The following is a 16,915-nucleotide window of genomic DNA, read 5'->3' as shown; positions in this document are numbered from 1 at the left end:
GCAGCCCCTGCCTTACCATTCGGTGCACACCGCCAATAGCTCCCTGTAGCTCTGTCTGCGCCGCTCTGCTCTGCCTGACGCCTGCACCCTGGAGGCAGCCTTGGATCCTGAGGCCGAGCCCCAGCACGTCCCTGTGTCTACACGACCGAGGTCTCTGAGGTCGGGGGCACCCTGACCGAGTACTTCCTCTCTGGGTGCCCCCTCTCTGGGTGCCTCCTCTCTGGGTGCCTCCTGTCTGAGGGCCTTCTGTCTGATTGACTTCTCTCTGAGAGACTTCTAGTGAAGCTTGAGTAAATGTTGGATCTTCTCCTGTCCCGATTCTTCAGCCAGGGCCACGGCAGCATTTGGACCTGGGCCAAGTCCTGCTGCGTCAGAAGAGGGAGCCCAGCGGGGCCCCTGTCTCCTCCCCAATATCCGGGGCGGGCACTGAACGCTGGGGCCGCCCACAAAGCCCCCCCCAGGAGGCCCCTCCCCGCCGGCCCCGCCCCCCTGACATCCCCCGAGGTGAAGGAGGTGGCTCACCAGGGAGGTGGGCGTGGACGAGGTGCTGCTCGGCTCCAAGTCAAACACAGTCTCCGTCTCCTCAGCCTGTGGCAGGGACGTGGGGCGTGGGTCACACACGCTGGGGCCTCTGCTTCCTGCCCAATCTCTCCCCACAACCAGAGGGCCCTGGACGCCACCCCTGGGCCTCTCCCCACCCTGCCTTTCCAGACCTTTGGCCCAGCTGGCAGTCGGGAAGCCTGCAGAGACACCGAGGTGGCTGGGATACTAGGGAATCCCTTCTGGAATGTTCTGTGCCCAAAGACTCTAGTGGAGGGGAGGGAGTCAGCAGAGTTGGGGGCGGGGTCACACGTGGGCCCGGTCCAGGGGCAGCCTGGACTTGGATGCTGTTTTCCTTCCTCCTGGCACCGCCCCTCCGCCTCTGGGAGCAGCCTTGACTGGCACGGTCTAGGTCCCCTGCCCCTCTCCTCTGGAGAGCTGCCTGGGCCACCAGATCAGGGGGCACTGCCGTATTAGGAAGACAGAACCAGAGCTCTGGCCTCTCACTGGTCTCCAGGCGGTGGAGGGGCAGGGCCAGGCAGCCAGGCAGGGGGCGCCTGTGCCCAGACCCCCGGGTATGGAGCCACCAGAAGCAAGAGAATCCTCTTCCAAGAACCCCCCACCCCACCCCCAGACTCAGCACGGTGCCAGCACTTCAGTCCACTTCCTTTTCTTATGTCAGTTCATTTAAAGAGGAAACAACACACTGGTACCAGCAGCAAACCTGTGCCCACTGCCATGAGCAGAGAGGTGACTGGGTCAGCACATAAATTTAAAACCATAAAAAATTAAAAAAAAAAAAATGAAAAGCTTGGGTCCACTGGAAGTGGCTCTCCAGAACCTCAGGACAGACTCCTGCCCCGGGCCACGCTGACCTAGAACACACAGGGCTCCGAGAGAGCTCAGGTGCACCCCCCTCCTCGCCTGCAGCCAACGCTTTGGCCAGGCCTCACTGCCAAAAAGCCAAGGGAGTCACGGCAGCGACTCCTCGACGTGACAACCTCAAGGTCAGCGGGTGAGGCGAGGCTAGCCCCCTCTCCCCAGGTCATCACCCGCCACCTGCCCCCTCGCGCCACGGCTCCATGATGTCTCTCTCAGGTCAGTGCCCAGCCCACACTTCCATTGCGGGAGGGCCAGCTCTGCACCCTGGGGTCTGGCGGCGGCGTCGGAGGCCAGCTGTCTTCACAGCCTGAGCCGGTGCCAGGCATGCGTGCACACACACTATGCTCACACAGCCCGCAGGCAGAGATGGGGCGACGCCTGCTGTGTCACGAGCGCCCCAGTCAGGAGAGGAGGGTCTGGGACCTGTGTCCCCGGGGCCAGGCAGGACCAAAGGAGGAAGGGCAGGCTGCAACGCACCTCGTAGTCGGTGTCTTTCCGAAGCTTCCCCAGGAAAATGCCGGAAAAGGCAATTATCATGGAAACGATCAGGGTGGCCAGGGAAAAGATGGTGATGGCGTGTAGTGACCCTGCCGAGGAGAGGAGAAGGTGTGGGCTGGAAGCCTGGCCCCACGGAGGGTGGGCAGGACTCTGCCCGGAGTCCACCTCTGCAGCTCTGCGGGGCTCGGAGCCTGGGGTGGACAGACCCCGGCCCCGACACGACAGCAGCCCCCTGCTCTCCCTGCCCACCTCAGAATTTGGCATCGTGTGGACTCCATGGTAGGGGGGAGCACTTACTTACGTATGCACGTAAGTGCTCACTGACACCCGTTTAGCAGAGGTGAGGTCTGTGCTGCGGCTGCCGCCACGGCCCGGCCAGCGTCTCCCGGGCGCGGGCTCTGCCCTTGCCTCTGCACACAGCTCTCAGCTCCTCTCCCCGGGAGTCCTCTGGAAGCGAGCAGGCTCGGCTTCCTGTGCTCACGGCCCCAAAAGGCAAACTGGAGCTCAAAGTCAGTTCCGTTTCCTCGGGGGATGTTTGGTGCCTTGAGAATGGCAGTTTTCTGAGGAGGTAAGTATTGAAAACTGCTCAGCCGGTACCACGGCTCACTAGGCTAATCCTCTGCCTGTGGCGCCGGAACCCCGGGTTCTAGTCCCGGGTGGCCAGTCCCGGTTGGGGCTCCGGATTCTGTCCCGGTTGCCCCTCTTCCAGTCCAGCTCTGCTGTGGACAGGGAGTGCAGTGGAGGATGGCCCAAGTGCTTGGGCCCTGCACCCCATGGGAGACCAGGATAAGCACCTGGCTCCTGCCTTCGCATCAGCGTGGTGCGCCGGCCATAGCGGCCATTTGGGGAGTGAACCAACGGAAGGAAGACCTTTCTCTCTGTCTCTCTCTCTCACTGTCTAACTCTATCTGTCAAAAAAAGAAAAAAAAGAAAAAGAAAAAGAAAACTGCCCACTGCAAGCAAAGCTACATAATGCTAACTGTGATGTTTCTATCATAGCAAAAAAAAAAAAAAAAAAAAAGAAGAGAAGACGTCCATAGCCAACTCGGAGGACTTGGCTATGACTGGGAGACGTCACCGCAGCCATGGAAAGGCCTGGGGTTCAGTCTTCTGGCAGGGGAAACGGCTCAGAACGCAACGTTCCTGAAAACAGGCTCCCGAGCTGGATGGCACCAGGGCACTTCCAACAGTTCATGGAAAATGGAGTGAGAGGACGCCAATCCGGGTGTGAAACTTCTTTGGACCTCCACGTCTAGCTTTTTCACAACACACATCTCCCATGAGGCTGTGTGGCTCTCTCCTGTAACACGGATGACCCTGATTCCAGCCCCCCACCCCACCCCGCCTCCGTCCCCCGAGAGAAGATGCACAAAAGGACATCTGGGAGCTGGGGCCGGCGCCGTGGTGTAGCTGGTGCAGCTGCCGCCTGAAGCGTCAGCATCCCATGTGGGCACCGGTTTGAGTCCCGGCTGCTCCACTTCCAACCCAGTTCTCTGCTATGGCCTGGGAAAGCAGCAGAAGATGGCCCAAGTGCTTGGGCCCCTGCACCCTCGTGGGAGACCCGGAAGAGGCTCCTGGCTCCTGACTTTAGATCAGCAGCCATTTGGGGAGTGAACTATCGGATGGATGACCTCTCTCTCTCCCTCTGCCTTTGCCTCTCTGTAGCTCTGCCTTCCCAATACAGAAATAAATCTTAAAAAAAAAAAAAAAAAAGAAAAGGACATATTGGAGCAAGAGACGTCCCGCTGAGGATGAGATTAGGGGAGACGCCAGCTGTAGCCTTCGTGAGTTCTTTCTATTTTTGATGCTGCACATGTGTCCTTCATCCTCAGTGCTGTGGGTTGAGGAGGGTTAATCGCCTCAAAACCCTGGCAGGTGCAGAAGCTCCGGTGTCTCCACGTGAACTTGGGCTACTGTTGATCTCATGGTGGGGCTGGCGGGAGGTATTCGGCTCACTGGGAGCGAGCCCCTTGGAAGGGGGCCTCGGGGAGAGGGTTGAGTCCATGCTTGCTCTAGTTTCTGTCTCTGCTTCCTAGCTCACCATGTAACTGTTCCTCTGCACCCCAACACTGGGCTACAGGAGCCCCCTAAGCCTGCACTGTCACCCCCAAAACACCTTTCCTTTCCCAAGAAGCTCCTTTTGCGAAGCAGACTAACACACTTAGAAAAGGGCTTTATGGAAAAAACTGAGTGCTGGGTGGCAGGGAGAGGCTGGTGGGATAAGAAATTTGGGATGTCCATGTGGGAGATCTGGAAGAAGCTCCTGGCTCCTGGCTTCAGCCTGGCTCTGCCCTGGCTGTTGTGGCCGTTCAGGGAATGAACCCAAAGATGGAAGATCTCTGTCTTTCTCTGTCTCTCCCTCTGTCTCTGTAAAATCTCTGAAAAAGATTTATTTATTTGAAAGGCAGAATTACACAGAGAGAGGGAGACACAGAGAAAGACAGAGAGAGTGAGCTTCCATCTGCTGGTTCTCTCGCCAAATGGCTGCAACAGCCAGGGTGGGGCCAGGCTGAAGCCAGGACCCAGGAGCTTCTTCCAGATCTCCCACGTGGGTAGCAGGGGCCCAAACACTCAGGCCATCGTCTTCCACTGCTTTCTCAGGTGCATTAGCAGGGAGCTGGATTGGAAGTGGAGCAGCCAGAACTTCAACTGGCGCCAATAAGGGTTGCTGGTGTTGCAGGCAGCAACTTAACTTGCTGTACCACAGTGCTGGCCCCAATAAATAAATCTTTAAAAGAAGAAATCAGAGGTGACAAGTGGATAAGCCACACAATTGCTGGAGCACTGATTATTTACAGATGCCACTGGAACAGGGAGAGAAAAGGTAACCCCGCCTCTTCCTCTTCTCTACTGAGAAGGTTAAGGTCGAGTGTCCTGAGAACAGTGGGTTGAAGGCATGGGTTCCTCAGAGGGGAGGAAGCCGAGGACGCCCGGGCTGTGGCCCATGGGGACTTGGTCTGTGTGGCTGTCCCTGAGCGCCCCTGGGTACAGACAGCAGCTCTGGGAGGCCAAAGTGTCCGGGAGAGGCTGCACCGTGCAGACTGGTGCATCCTCCTCCAGGCTTGCGGCCGCCCACAAGCCAGAGGTCCTACAGGATCCACGGAAATGCTGCGAGACTCGAGCCCCCCAGCTGCTAATGTTCCTGCCAGCCGTGAGTTAGGAAGTAGAACTATGATGTTCCTTCCCCGAGAGTGGAAACCCAAGTCCACACACTTCGGACTGCGCTGGTCCCAGCACTCACAGCTCTGCTGGGACTCAGGCGCACCCTTGGAGCCGCACAAGTCGCCAGACTTGGCCACTTCCCAAGAGCATCACCTGGCTCTCCCCGGCCTCTTCTCCCCACACAGGGCAGGGGCTGGGCCACCCACAGAGCAGGGGCACAGGCTGGGGACCCACCTAAGCGCAGGATGGAGAAGAAGAGCATCCAGAAGAGGCAGAGGAGCGGCGCGAAGATGGCCTGGTGGACGGCGGCCATGTGGATCTGCTCGTTCAGCTTGGTGGGCGCGTAGGAGTAGTACATGTTGTAGCGGTCCGTGAGGTGCTTCATGCCCAGGTAGAGGAGCCCTGGGGCCGGAAGACGGAGACACGCTCAGGGCTGCTGTGCAGCCCCAAGTCCTCCCTCCCAGGCGAGACAGGTAGGGGGAGCCCTGTGGTGGTGCGGAGCCTGGGACCAGCAGCTGCCCTGGAGCCCCCAGAACCCATCTGTCAGCTTGGTGAAGCCATGCGTGCGCGCGTTCACGCAACAAACATCCCACGTCAATAGCCACTCAACCTCAGTCCCTAGCTGGCCCTGACCATGGACTGTCCCAGGCTCCTGAGTGTGGAGTGTGACGGATGCTGTGGGGCTCGGTGCCTGCTCCCAGCCCGAGGGTGTGCAGCCCTGGGTGTGCCCCGGATGTGACTCACCAAAGGGGACAATGATAGGGCAAGTGATGCTGTACGCCATGACCACGCTGAAGACATTCAACATCCACGCGTACTCTCGCCCGTACTGGAAGTCTATGGCCTGGCTCTGGGGCAGAAGGCAAGGGTCATTCTGGGGTTGCCCAGCCTCCTCGGGTCTCCTGTCAGCCTCCTCAGTAGCTCGGCCTGCAGGCGACTTCCCTTCCAATCCTGGGCTCCAAGAAGCAGCTGCCCGTGTGCACCAGCCCTCCCACTACTGGCTCCCTCCTCAACCCCCTCTCGAGGGAAACTGAGGGTTGTGCTCGTGGAGGGGCCCGGCCCTTACTTTTGAAAAATAAACATGCTTGTTATTTAAGAAGGAGAGAGATGGGCAGAGAGGGCTCCATCCCCAAAAGCCCACCAAAGCCCCATGGGCTGGGACTGAAGCCAGGAGCCGAGAACGCCATCCAGGTCTCCCATGTGGGTGGCAGGAACCCAAGTACGTGGGCCATCACCTGCTGCCTCCCAGGGTGCACACTAGCAGGAAGCTGGAATAAGGCGCAGAGCCCGGATGCACACCCAGGCACTCCAATACCGGAGCAGGCGTCCCAGGCGGCGGCGTCTGAACCGCTGCATCACACGCCCGGCCCCTCCCCCACACCCCGGCCTCACCTTTCTGATGTGGGCTCTCTCGGGCTCCGATCTGGAAAAGAACAGGCGGGTGCAGTACAGGAAGAGGGAACCCATGCGCATCAGCTCCATGCCCGTGCCGAGCAGTGCGGCCGTGATCACGTAGTTGACGAAGAAGGCGCCGTTGTCTGGCAGGAACACACACCTGGGACGGGGGAGAGAGGCGGGGAGGCAGGGGAGAGAGAAGAAGAAAAGCCACAGAGGGAGTGGGCGTGGGGTTGGAGACACAGACAACGGGAATCAGCCTTCGGGGCAGTCAGGCACCTCGGAGCAGCGTTTTGGCCAGCAGCGGAGCGCACAGACGGGGTGGGCCCTCAGGATGTACCACCGCGGGATGCTGCAGCCGTCTGTTTGTGAGAACACGCTCCGTGCGTGCTGCCCGCACAGGGATGAGCTGCCCTGACCGCGCGTCTTTCAGCACGTGCTCCATCATAAAGCAACCGTGTGTGCAAGGAGGAGGGTGTTTTACAAGGCTCGTGGGAAATGGAACTAACAGATAAGCTTATTTTGGGGGCTGGTGTTGTGGTGCAGCGAGCTAAGCTGCTGCTTGTGATGCGGTATCCCATATCCAGTGTGGGTTCAAGTCCCAGCTGTCCCGCCTCTGATCCAGCTCCCTGCTGATGTGCTAGGGAAAGCACTGGAAGATGGCCCAAGTGCTTGGACCCCTGCCACTCACACGGGAGACCCATAGAGAGCCCCGGGCTCCTGGCCCTTGGCTTGGGCCAGCTCAGGTCATTGCCGCCATTTGGGGAGTGGACCAGCAGATAGAAGATTCTCTCTCTAGCTCACTCGCTCTCTTTAACTGCCTTTCAAATAAATATGTCTTTAAAAAATGAATTAATGAATGGCTAGAGATGGAGAGATAAAGATGCAGTTTAAAATAAATAAATAAATAGGAGCCAGCAGTGTTGCTCAGCAGGTTAAGGCTGCTTGCAGTGCCAGCATCCTACATGAGCGCACTCCAAGTCCCAGCTGCTCTGTTTCAGATCCAGCTCCCTGCGAATGTGCCTAGGAAAGCAGGGAAAATGACCCAAGTGCTTGGGTCTCTGCTATCCACATGGGAAACTGGATGGAGTTCTGGGCTGCTGCTTTGGCCTGGCCCACTCTTAGCCATTGTGGCCATGTGAGGAGTGAACTAGTGGATGGAAGATCCTCTCTCCATATATGTGTGTGTGTGTGTTATACACACACACACAAATCTCCTTTTCTGTCTGTAACTCTGCCTTTCAAATAAACGAAATTTTAAAAAGTTCTTTAAACAAATAATAATTACAGACTCTTTAACAAAAGCTTTTATTTATTTTTAAAAGATTTATTTATGTGAAAGGCAGAGTTACAGAGATAGAAGGAGACACACACACACACACACAGATATCTTCAATCCACTGGTTCATTCCCCAGATGGCTGCAATGAAGCCAGGAGCCAGGAGCTTCATCCGGGTCTCCCACATGGGTGGCAGGGGCACAAGCACTTGGCCCTCGTCAGCTGCTTTCCCAGGGAGCTGGATCAGAAGTGGAGCAGCCAGGACTCAAACTGTCGCCTATGCGGGATGCCAGCGCTGCAGGCTGCAGCTTCACCTGCCGTGCCACACAGCGCTGGCCCTGATTCTTTCTTTTTAAAAAATAGTTATTTTCATTTGCTTGAAAGGTAGGAGAGGGAGACGGGGAGAGGCGGAGAGCTTTTTCTTCCACTGCTGCTTTGCTCCAGGAGTCTGGAGCGCCATGCGGTGGCGGTGGCCCAAGCACTCACTGCCTCCCAGGATGCATCAGTGGGAAGCAGAACAGGGAGCAGAGGAGGCGGGACAGGAGCCAGGCCCTCCGGTATGAGACGCGGATGTCGATGTCCCCCGCGGTGGTTTAACCCCTGGCACCGCAATGCCCTCCCCCAAAGCTGCTGCTTCTTGATGGCACCAAATTTGCTTCCTGGACCCACAGATCTTTCCTGTTATGTGTATAAGCCGTGTCGGGATACTGGCCTAGCCAATGTTCACTCACACACACACACACACACACACACAAACACACTTATGACAATGCAGTGTAACTTGAAGCCCCGTGGATTGTACTGGTGTCAGCTTCTTGGTTTCGATACTGTATAAAGCTACGCAAAATGTTATTGGGGGAACCAGATGAAGGGAACATAGTCCCCCCCACATATCCTGTGCATTTGAAGAAGGCAACTTCCTGTTTCAAATCGACAATTATTTCAGAAGCATCATTCTGAGATGGGGACCCAGGCGTGTGCCAGATTGCCAAAGGGGTACGAGGACATGAGGGTACCCAGAGCGAGTGTTCGCCCGCGTTCATCTATACCCTGGGAGCAATGCAGGGCTGGACTCAGCAAAGGGTATGTGGAGCCCCCGGTGTGAACCCACAGGGGCCCTGGGGTCCCCGGGTGTGTACTCACTGGAACCTGATGGATGCCTGCTCCAGGTAGTAGATGTCAAAGAGCCAGCGGAAGAAGACATCCAGACTGGAAGCAAGAAGACAGCCAGCCCTTTCGTTAACACGCCGTGAGCTGAGGCCCAGGGTTCACTCCTTCCAAACCCCCAGCCCCAGGGCTCAGTGCTCTGGCTTGGCTCCATGGCCACCTAGAGCCTGTTACCCTGCTCCTCTCTCTGCTTCCTGCTGGGCCCCCACTCCACTCAAGGCCATTCCTGCTGGCAAATCTCTGCCAGCCCCTTCTCCAGGGCTCCCTCCTCTTCTGACTTCCCACCCTCTGAGGGCAAGGCACACGGCTGGCACACGAGAGCTGGCGTGACCCTGGCTCATGCTGTGTGCACGGCCGGCCAGGGCGCATCTTGTGAGGAGTGGACTTGCAGCAACCACAGGTCAGCCTACAGTGTCTGGAAGGGGACTCCACGCTAGGGTGAGCCTGGCTAGTGGGGGAGGGGTGATTGGAAGTAAGGTACCTGGTCAGCCCCATCGAGGGCAGAATGACTACCATGAAGACCAGAAAGATGTAGCACTTGTGCACTATGATCAGGTTCTGACTCGATCTGGAAGGAAAGAGATTTCATCACTGTGTGAGACGCGACAAGAACCGGAGGTCTAAGAGAGAGACACACACACACACAACTAGGTGGGCCAGGAAATCAATCAGTGCACACAATACCAGCTACACAGAGCACTATCCACTGTGCCACATCTGGGTGCAGCAGGGGAGAATTGTAGGATCAATTAGTGATGTCTGTCTTGGACACAGGAAGGGGAGGGAGGGCACATATGTGTCACCCTTGACATAGCTGTGTGAGACACATTACCATTGATGCTGGGAATCCCTGCAGGTGTCAGCAATCAATGTAAGAGGACAGACCACCAAGGACTTGTGTTGGGACAAACCTCCTGCTTACTCCTGGTAGAATGGTAGGAACTTTCACATTTTTTTTTAAAGACTCATTTATTTATTTCGAAAGGCAGAGTTACAGAGAGAAAGAGGGACAAAGAGAGATCTTCCATCTGCTGTTGTTCTCCCCAGGGAGCCACAACGGTCAGTGCTGGGCCAGGTCGAAGCCAGGAGCCAGGAGCTTCTTCTGGGCCTCCCACGTGAGTGCAGGGGCCCAAGCACGTTAGCCATCCTTCACTACTTTTCCAGGCCACTAACAGAGAGCTGGATCTGAAATGGAGCAGCTGGGACTTGAACCAGTGCCCATATGGGATGCCGGTGTTGCAGGTGGTGGCTTTACATGCTACGCTACAACACAGCCCCTAGGAGCTTTTGAGAACCACACAGACCTCAGGCCACGGCACTGCCATCTGCTTAGGATGCTGCAAATCTTTCCTACCCAATTTACTACAGCCACAGACCCACTGGGGCTAACAAGGGGAGAGTCTCCTGTTTGGTGAGCACGTCAGCACTGTGTCAACCAGACGTGTCCACAGTCAGACTGAGCTCATGGCCCAGACAAGCCCTCTCACCCTGTGCCTTCCAATGTGACTCAGCACAGCTGAGCTCATGCCTGCAGCTCCACGCCCTCAGTATATGGCTGAGGGCTGACGAGAGCCCGTGGAGGGCTTGGTTTGGCCCCACACACCTCAGAGGGTGGCTCTGACTCAGCATCACTGAGCCCAGGGCCCAGAGACAACCCCGCACCTCTTTCCAAAGAGGAAACACCTGTTGGTGGGCTGGCATCCTGGAGCAGTGGATTAAGCTGCCTCTTGGAACACTGGCACCCCCTATAGGAGCAAAGGTTCTGGCCACTCAGCTTCTGCTCTGGCTCCTGGTTAATGAAGGCAGCAGAGGATGGCCCGAGAACTTGGGCTGCTCCACCCACATGGGAGACCCGGATGAAGTTCTGGGCTCCTGGCTTCAGCCTGGCCCAGCCCTAGCCCACTGCAGCCATTTGGGGAGTGAACCAGAGGATGGAAGCGCTCGCTCTCTCTCTCTCTCTCTCTCTCTCTTCTCTCTCTCTGCCTTTCAAATAAATAAAAACATCTTAAAAGAAAAAAAATACAAACAAACATTGGGATGGTTCCAGGTATCAAAGCCATCTCAGGTCAACTCCATTCCTCCAGCCAGACGGCAGGCCCAAGCACCAGGCTGGCGGGGTAAGGAAGGGGCAGAGGCCCTGCTCACCTGGTCCAGTGGGCCTCGAGGAAGGCAGAGAGGTAGACGATCAGAGGCATTATCACCGTGAAGGCCCAGAGCATCAGGGAGGGGAAGAACTGGGTCACGATGGGGCTCTGCAGGGCAGAACGGAGGGGGCAGGAGCGGCATCAGTGCAAGAAGCCCCTCCCCCGGCAGGTGACCCCTGACCTCCCCTGTGGCCCCAGCCTCTCTCCCTCAAGCTCAACCCGGAGGAGGCTGTGCAGCAGGCCTGGCCTGTGTGGCCAGGAGTCTGCTCGGCTGGAGGGAGGCAGATGTGACAACCAAGGTTAAGTGGAGTTCCCATGAGGCCACAGGAGGACCCCCATGATCTTCTATGCTGAGGCCACTGGAGGGTCAGCCCTGGTCCTCCCTGGAGACTTCAGCCTCACGCCAAGGTTAGTGGCTCTACCAGGTCTCAGAGCAGAGGCCAGGCGCCACTGACTTGACAGTCGGGTCGTGTGAGTGGCTGGGGGGGGCCAGTGAAGGAGGAAGCCCCAGGCAGATGGATGGGACCTGGGGCCTACTAGGAGGCTGACGAAGGGGGCCAGTGTGCACAGCAGTGGCGTGGCCTGACTCGTGTGTGGGTGTGTGTGCGTGTGCGCTCATGTGTGCTTGTGCTTGTGTGCATGTGTGCACGGGCACATGGGTGAATTGCTGGGAAGAGGGATGGCGGCAACATGGAAGGACAGGCCTTCCAGACCCCATAGAGGAGCCCTGATTACACAATCGGGACCTGGGCCAGCGCTGCCCTGGAACCAGACTCTCAGCAGGGGCCATCCTCCAACTTCAGCCAGAGGGCTCCCACCTGGAGGGCAGGTGAGGGAGTGCAGCAGATGTGAGGACCCGCTCCTGACGCCTGTGTTGGGCTGTAGGTCTCCCTTCCTCACCTCCACCCTACCAGGAACTCTGCCCCAGAGAACTCGGGGACAACAAGGCTGCTGCACCTGCTGCCCTTTGCACACCCCCAGCTCTCCCAAGCTAATGGAACCCACCTGGACCGGACTGCCCCCAAGTTCCCCCCAGCACCTGCCTGCGGCTCTCCCCCTCCCCTTACCTCTCCAGTCCCAGGCACTGAGGCAGGAACGACTCACATTCTCCCCTTTCAGAACGAAGGGCTCCCTACTCTGCCCTTGACACCACTCCACTCTGCCACGTTGGCAACGCCTGGACTTCAGAGCCCTGTCCCGGTGGGCCCCCATCCCCTCCTCGCCTGAGTTCTTCCTTGATCTCCCTGGGACCCCCAGGCCTGGCCTGAGCCGAGGAGGCACCTGCAGCTTCTCGATGGGGCGGGTGACGTTGTACATGTCGATGGTGTTGATGATGATGGCAGGCGTGGTGAGGAAGAAGAAAAGGAAGAAGAGGAAGGTGTTGATTGCGATAAAGCGGGCCCACCAATAGAAGCGTCGGACAGACAGGTGCTTCCTGGGGACAGAGGGGAGGAGGGGGCGTGCTCAGGACCCTGGATCCCAGCCAGCTGTGGGCCCAGCTGCGCTGGTCTAATTCAGCCTCCTGCCTGCTAAGGGACCGCCCCTCCATCACACCATCGCGCACACGAGCCAAAAACGGATCTAGTTTTCTTCCACAGGAAAACCCTTCCAGGCTTGGAACGGGGTGAGTTTGGGGGTGGGCAGAGGCCATCATGCTAGGGAAGGATAGTGCTGGTCTCGGCCCCTGGGGAGTTTCTGTTGGGTGACAAGGACCCATCCTGTCACTCAGGAGAGGGGAGGGGCGGAGCCGGCTTACCAGATAATGTCTCTAGGGTGCGGGGCCTGGGTGACCCTCCACTGGTAGGATCTGACGGTGTTGGTCACGGAGGACTGCTGGGGGGCCACGGCACACTGCACGTACTTGTAATCTTCCAAGACGCTGTGGAGACGGCAGGGAGGTGGAGTCAAAGGCCTGGAGGTGGGAGGGCAGCTTCGGGAGGGTCTCGGGCCAGGCTCCCAGGGCCACTATGACAGACCCCCTTCCTGGAGAGTCTGGAGGCCTCGGCTGTGTCTCCTAGGACCTCAGAGGCAGACACTTCCTATGTGTAGCATCTGGAGGAAGGGGGCACTTGGGGGCACCCAGGATGCCCAGCAGGAGGTGGGTGACCACGTGGTCCCCAGTGGCCTCCTCCGCTGTCAACAGCAGTGGCGGCACATGGGTGGTCTTTCTCTGAGGTTCAAAGGGAGGTGTTAATTTTAGTCTCATCTTAATACCAATAGCTACCAATTATTGAGTTCTTTCTGTGAGCCTGGCACTGGGTGTATGGGTAATTAGCTGGTAATTAATCATCTCCATTGCACAGCTTCCTAACGTGGTACTCACAGATGCAACCAAAGAGGGGCTGGATGTGGGCACTTGGAGCTGCCCTGTCTTGGGCTTCCTAATTCAGATTCTACTGTAATTAAGCCTTGGCCGTGGCTCAGAGAACGAACAGTATTGTTGTACACAGGTGGACTGCTTTATACAACATACTCACTGCACAGCACACGCGTCCCAGCGGGGGTGAACAGGGAAGAGGTAGCAAGCCAAGCAGGACAGGTAAGTCTGAGGGTAAATGACTTGCAAACTGGCACACAGTTCTTTGCAACTCGTGTCTTGGCTGCTTTGTAGGACTGGGGTGGGTGCAGACACAGTGCTGTGCACAACCAGGCTCCCCCGGGAGCAGGGGTTGCCTGCAGAGATTCATACTGGAGCTCCCATCTGTTTGGCCCAGGCTGAAAGATCCTTCTGGAACATCCCAGAGTGGCTCAAAGTCACTCCCTATGGAGGAGGCGCTGGGGTGGAGGGCTCTAAGTCAGGGGGGCCTGAAGCCCGAGAGGGTCAGGCCAAGCAGGGCTTCTGCTCCTGATTCTCACTACGGTGAGGGAGAGCGGGGACGTGACATCACCCTCGTCAGCGTCCGGGACAGGAGCCGCGGTCAAAGGCTGCTCCGACCACTTCCGTGCCCAAACAAGGGCAGAGCAGGGAGCCCAGGGCCTCCCTGGAGATAAGCAGAGCCGGGCAGCCATGGCCTGGAAAGCAAGGTGGCAGCCGCCTGGATGGAGTGTGTGGTTCAGGGGCGGTGGGAACACGGTTCTCGGGAGGGAAGCACTCCCCCTCGTCCCTGGCAGGAGTGGGGAGAAGGGCTGGTGACAGAGCAGGGGGGCCGCTCTCACCGCTTGGCCATCCTGAAGTCATGGAAGGTGACGAAGATCAAGTCCAGCCGCTTCAGCCGGACGCGGTTGAGCTCGGCATTGAACTCGTCCGTCAGCTGCTCCTCCAGCTCGCTGTAGTACTGCTCTGCATCTACCTGGGGCGAGAGGCGGCCCTCAGGGCTGGAGAGGCCCCAGGGAGGCCCTGCCGGCCGCTAGCGCCTCTCAGCTCGGCAGCCCGGGAGTGGAGGGGTGTGTATGTGGCCGGCTTCAAGCCACCTCCAGATGGTCTGAAGAAGAGGCTCTCTCTGCAATTGGCTCCCTGCCCTGAGACCCGGAAGGTGAGGCACACGGGACAAAGGGAGGACCCAGAGAAGGGACGGAGTGGGCGGGCAGCATTGTCAGAAGAGAGGGACAATTCCTTTTCTGGCCTAGCTGGAGTTCAGCCCTGCCCCGAGGCAGGTGTCCAAGTCTTGGGGCCCCTTCCAGCCACAGTGGGCGGAGGAAAGCTGGAACCTGGAGCCTTGGGAGCCTGAGACCTGGCAGCTGACGATAGCCCGCTGTGGTCTCCCCGGCCTTTCTCTTTGGTCTTTTCTCCCGAAACCAGAGGGAGAGAAGGGCAAGGCTCTCTGGGCTGCTCTGGAGGTGGCCCCCAGGCAGACCCTCCCTCCTCCAGCTGCTCAGTGGCCAGGTACCAGTGCCAGGGCCGCCCCGCCGCCCGTGCCAGTTACCTCTTTGAAGCAGGTGCAGCACTTGCAGAAGCACAGGCGGGAGCAGGGGTGGATGCGGATCATCACCTTCCCGGTCTTCTTGGCCTTGGCCGTGTAGTAGAGCCGGCCCCGCATGGCGTGGCGCCTGTCAGTGGCAGGCATGGGACAGGGATCTCCCAGTGAGGGGCTGGCGGAGCCCTGTGCTCTCCCTCTCCCCGGCCCTCTCAGGTCCCAACAAGCCCCGCTGTGGCCTCACCTCTGATCGTCCAAGTCAATGAGCGTCCTGACGTCGTAGCAGAAGTGGACTCTGGTCACCACGCACCCTGGATAGGCCTCACTGCAGCCACAGACGTGGGGGCTTGGTGGGCTTGGGAGCGGGGTGGTGCCGCCCCCACCCCTGCCACTGCCCTGCTTGCAGGCCTGTGTGGCTCAGCTGCCTGGGGTTCCCAGTTCTCAGCCTTGCTCCTAAGGCTGCGCCTGCTTCAGGACTTGGACTCTGAGAGCTGCCACATTCTCACTAGATGGGCCAGGGACAGGGCCAGCAGGCAGAGCCCAGCCCCAGGGACCCAGGAGAGAGTGGCCCGCGGAGAGAGAACTGGCTCCATGGACAGTGTCCCTGGTGCTAGGAGCCGGGGTCCCGAGAGAAGTCTCAAGGCGATCTGCCCTGCATAGTGTGGGGCAGGGGTTCCCCCGGCTTGGGAGCGGGAACAACGGGGGGAAAGGGATGTGACCACCATCCGCACCTCACCCAGCCCACGCAGGAAGCCCCAGCCTCAGGAACCTCCTCCAGCTCCCATGGCCCTTCACACTGGGAAAAGCTTATCTAGAACAGAACCCTCGGGAGCCCCCACCGGGACGCCCCCGGCCCCACCATCCCGGGCCAAGTCCCGCCTACAGGAGGACCCAGGCTGGGTTCCGGGAAGACGCAGCCAAGGACCCACTTACTGGAAGTGCTTAATGATGATCTCGGGGTCCTGGATGTCCGTGGGCACGTAGGTGATCATCAGCGTCCTTGTGGCCTGGTGGGAGGGTAATAGAGAGAGAAGCCTGTTTTTGCACAGGAATCCAGAGACACAGGTCTTTGGAGCCCCAGGAAAGCAGGGCCTCCCTGCTGAGTACACCAGGCGCCAGCTTCCTTGCACTTGTCCCCACTGAGCCCTGCAGCCCTGAAGTCAGCAACTGGGAGCCCCCACTGTGGACAGGGCGGGGGTGGGGGCAGTGAGCAAGGCTCTGGAGAGAGGCTGGGGGAGGCTCTGATCATGTTTCCCCGGGCGGGAATGTCTTCCCGAGCCAACATCTTCAACAAGACATGGGGGTCTCGCAGGAGCTTCCGGTGACAGCAAAGCTGCCGAGGGAGTGGTCAGGGGCGTCCAGGCTCACGGGCCTGGCAGGCTGCAGCATGCTGGGTAACTTGTCAGGGCATGTGGGCTGCACCGTGGGCGGGTTACTGCGCATCAGGCCTCAGCATGGGCGGCCTTCGTGCTGATACCACGCCTCGGAATCTTTGCAAGGCTGAAGCTGGGCACCAAGGACGTGCCTCCTCGCTGCTGCCCTCCCCACCAGAGCTGCACAGCCTAAGGGCTCCTCCCCTTGTGCCTGGCGCTGAGCTGGACAGGTGGCAGTGCCAGTGCTCACCCAAGGCCCCTCGGCGTTCACCTCTGCACACCAAAGGTTGCACCCTCCTGGCCTTAGAAGTGAGTTGGGCTTGTGCGCGGGCAAAAAGTGGAGAGGGGTTCAAGCCCCCAAACACAGCTCTCAACCAGTCGTGGACAGGGAGTTGGTGGAAAGACACCTGGCTGCTCCCGTCGGGGTCCGTGTGTTCTACTCCCGCTCCCACTGTCCCCGGGGGAGCTAAGCACTGCACACTGCTCACTCCTCACTCCCCTAGCGGCTTCCCCTGTGATCGCCTCCTGGACAACAGTCCTCAGGGCTGCTCAGGAGGGGCAGGGGGTGGGCAGTCACCCCGGAGTCCTGCCATGCTCTCACCACTCAGACCCAAGGGCATT

General features: G+C 58.8%; 1 protein-coding gene across 9 annotated transcripts in view; it reads right to left on the bottom strand.

The window, feature by feature from the left end:
* Positions 1–16,915, bottom strand: part of TMEM63C (transmembrane protein 63C) — a 73,856-nt gene that overhangs the window by 3,017 nt on the left and 53,924 nt on the right. For 8 of the 9 annotated variants that reach the window (XR_001795384.3, XR_007911656.2, XR_011384934.1 and 5 more), the window contains 15 exons: positions 15,855–15,928; positions 15,166–15,246; positions 14,931–15,054; positions 14,224–14,357; positions 12,824–12,946; positions 12,349–12,502; positions 11,069–11,175; positions 9,405–9,491; positions 8,900–8,965; positions 6,475–6,637; positions 5,827–5,932; positions 5,317–5,484; positions 1,900–2,009; positions 523–588; positions 17–350 (listed from right to left, as the gene is read on the bottom strand). Coding sequence is in view for 1 of the 9 variants with exons in the window: in XM_002719631.5 (XP_002719677.2) it covers positions 523–588; positions 1,900–2,009; positions 5,317–5,484; positions 5,827–5,932; positions 6,475–6,637; positions 8,900–8,965; positions 9,405–9,491; positions 11,069–11,175; positions 12,349–12,502; positions 12,824–12,946; positions 14,224–14,357; positions 14,931–15,054; positions 15,166–15,246; positions 15,855–15,928 (1,563 nt within the window). In the remaining 8 variants the exon portion in view is untranslated. The remainder of the gene's footprint in view (positions 1–16; positions 351–522; positions 589–1,899; positions 2,010–5,316; positions 5,485–5,826; positions 5,933–6,474; positions 6,638–8,899; positions 8,966–9,404; positions 9,492–11,068; positions 11,176–12,348; positions 12,503–12,823; positions 12,947–14,223; positions 14,358–14,930; positions 15,055–15,165; positions 15,247–15,854; positions 15,929–16,915) is intronic. The other variant, XM_002719631.5, reaches the window with a different exon arrangement.

The sequence above is a fragment of the Oryctolagus cuniculus genome, chromosome 20 (genome assembly GCF_964237555.1).
Source record: "Oryctolagus cuniculus chromosome 20, mOryCun1.1, whole genome shotgun sequence".
NCBI lineage: Eukaryota > Metazoa > Chordata > Mammalia > Lagomorpha > Leporidae > Oryctolagus > Oryctolagus cuniculus.
This window is presented reverse-complemented; position numbering and strand designations above follow the sequence as displayed.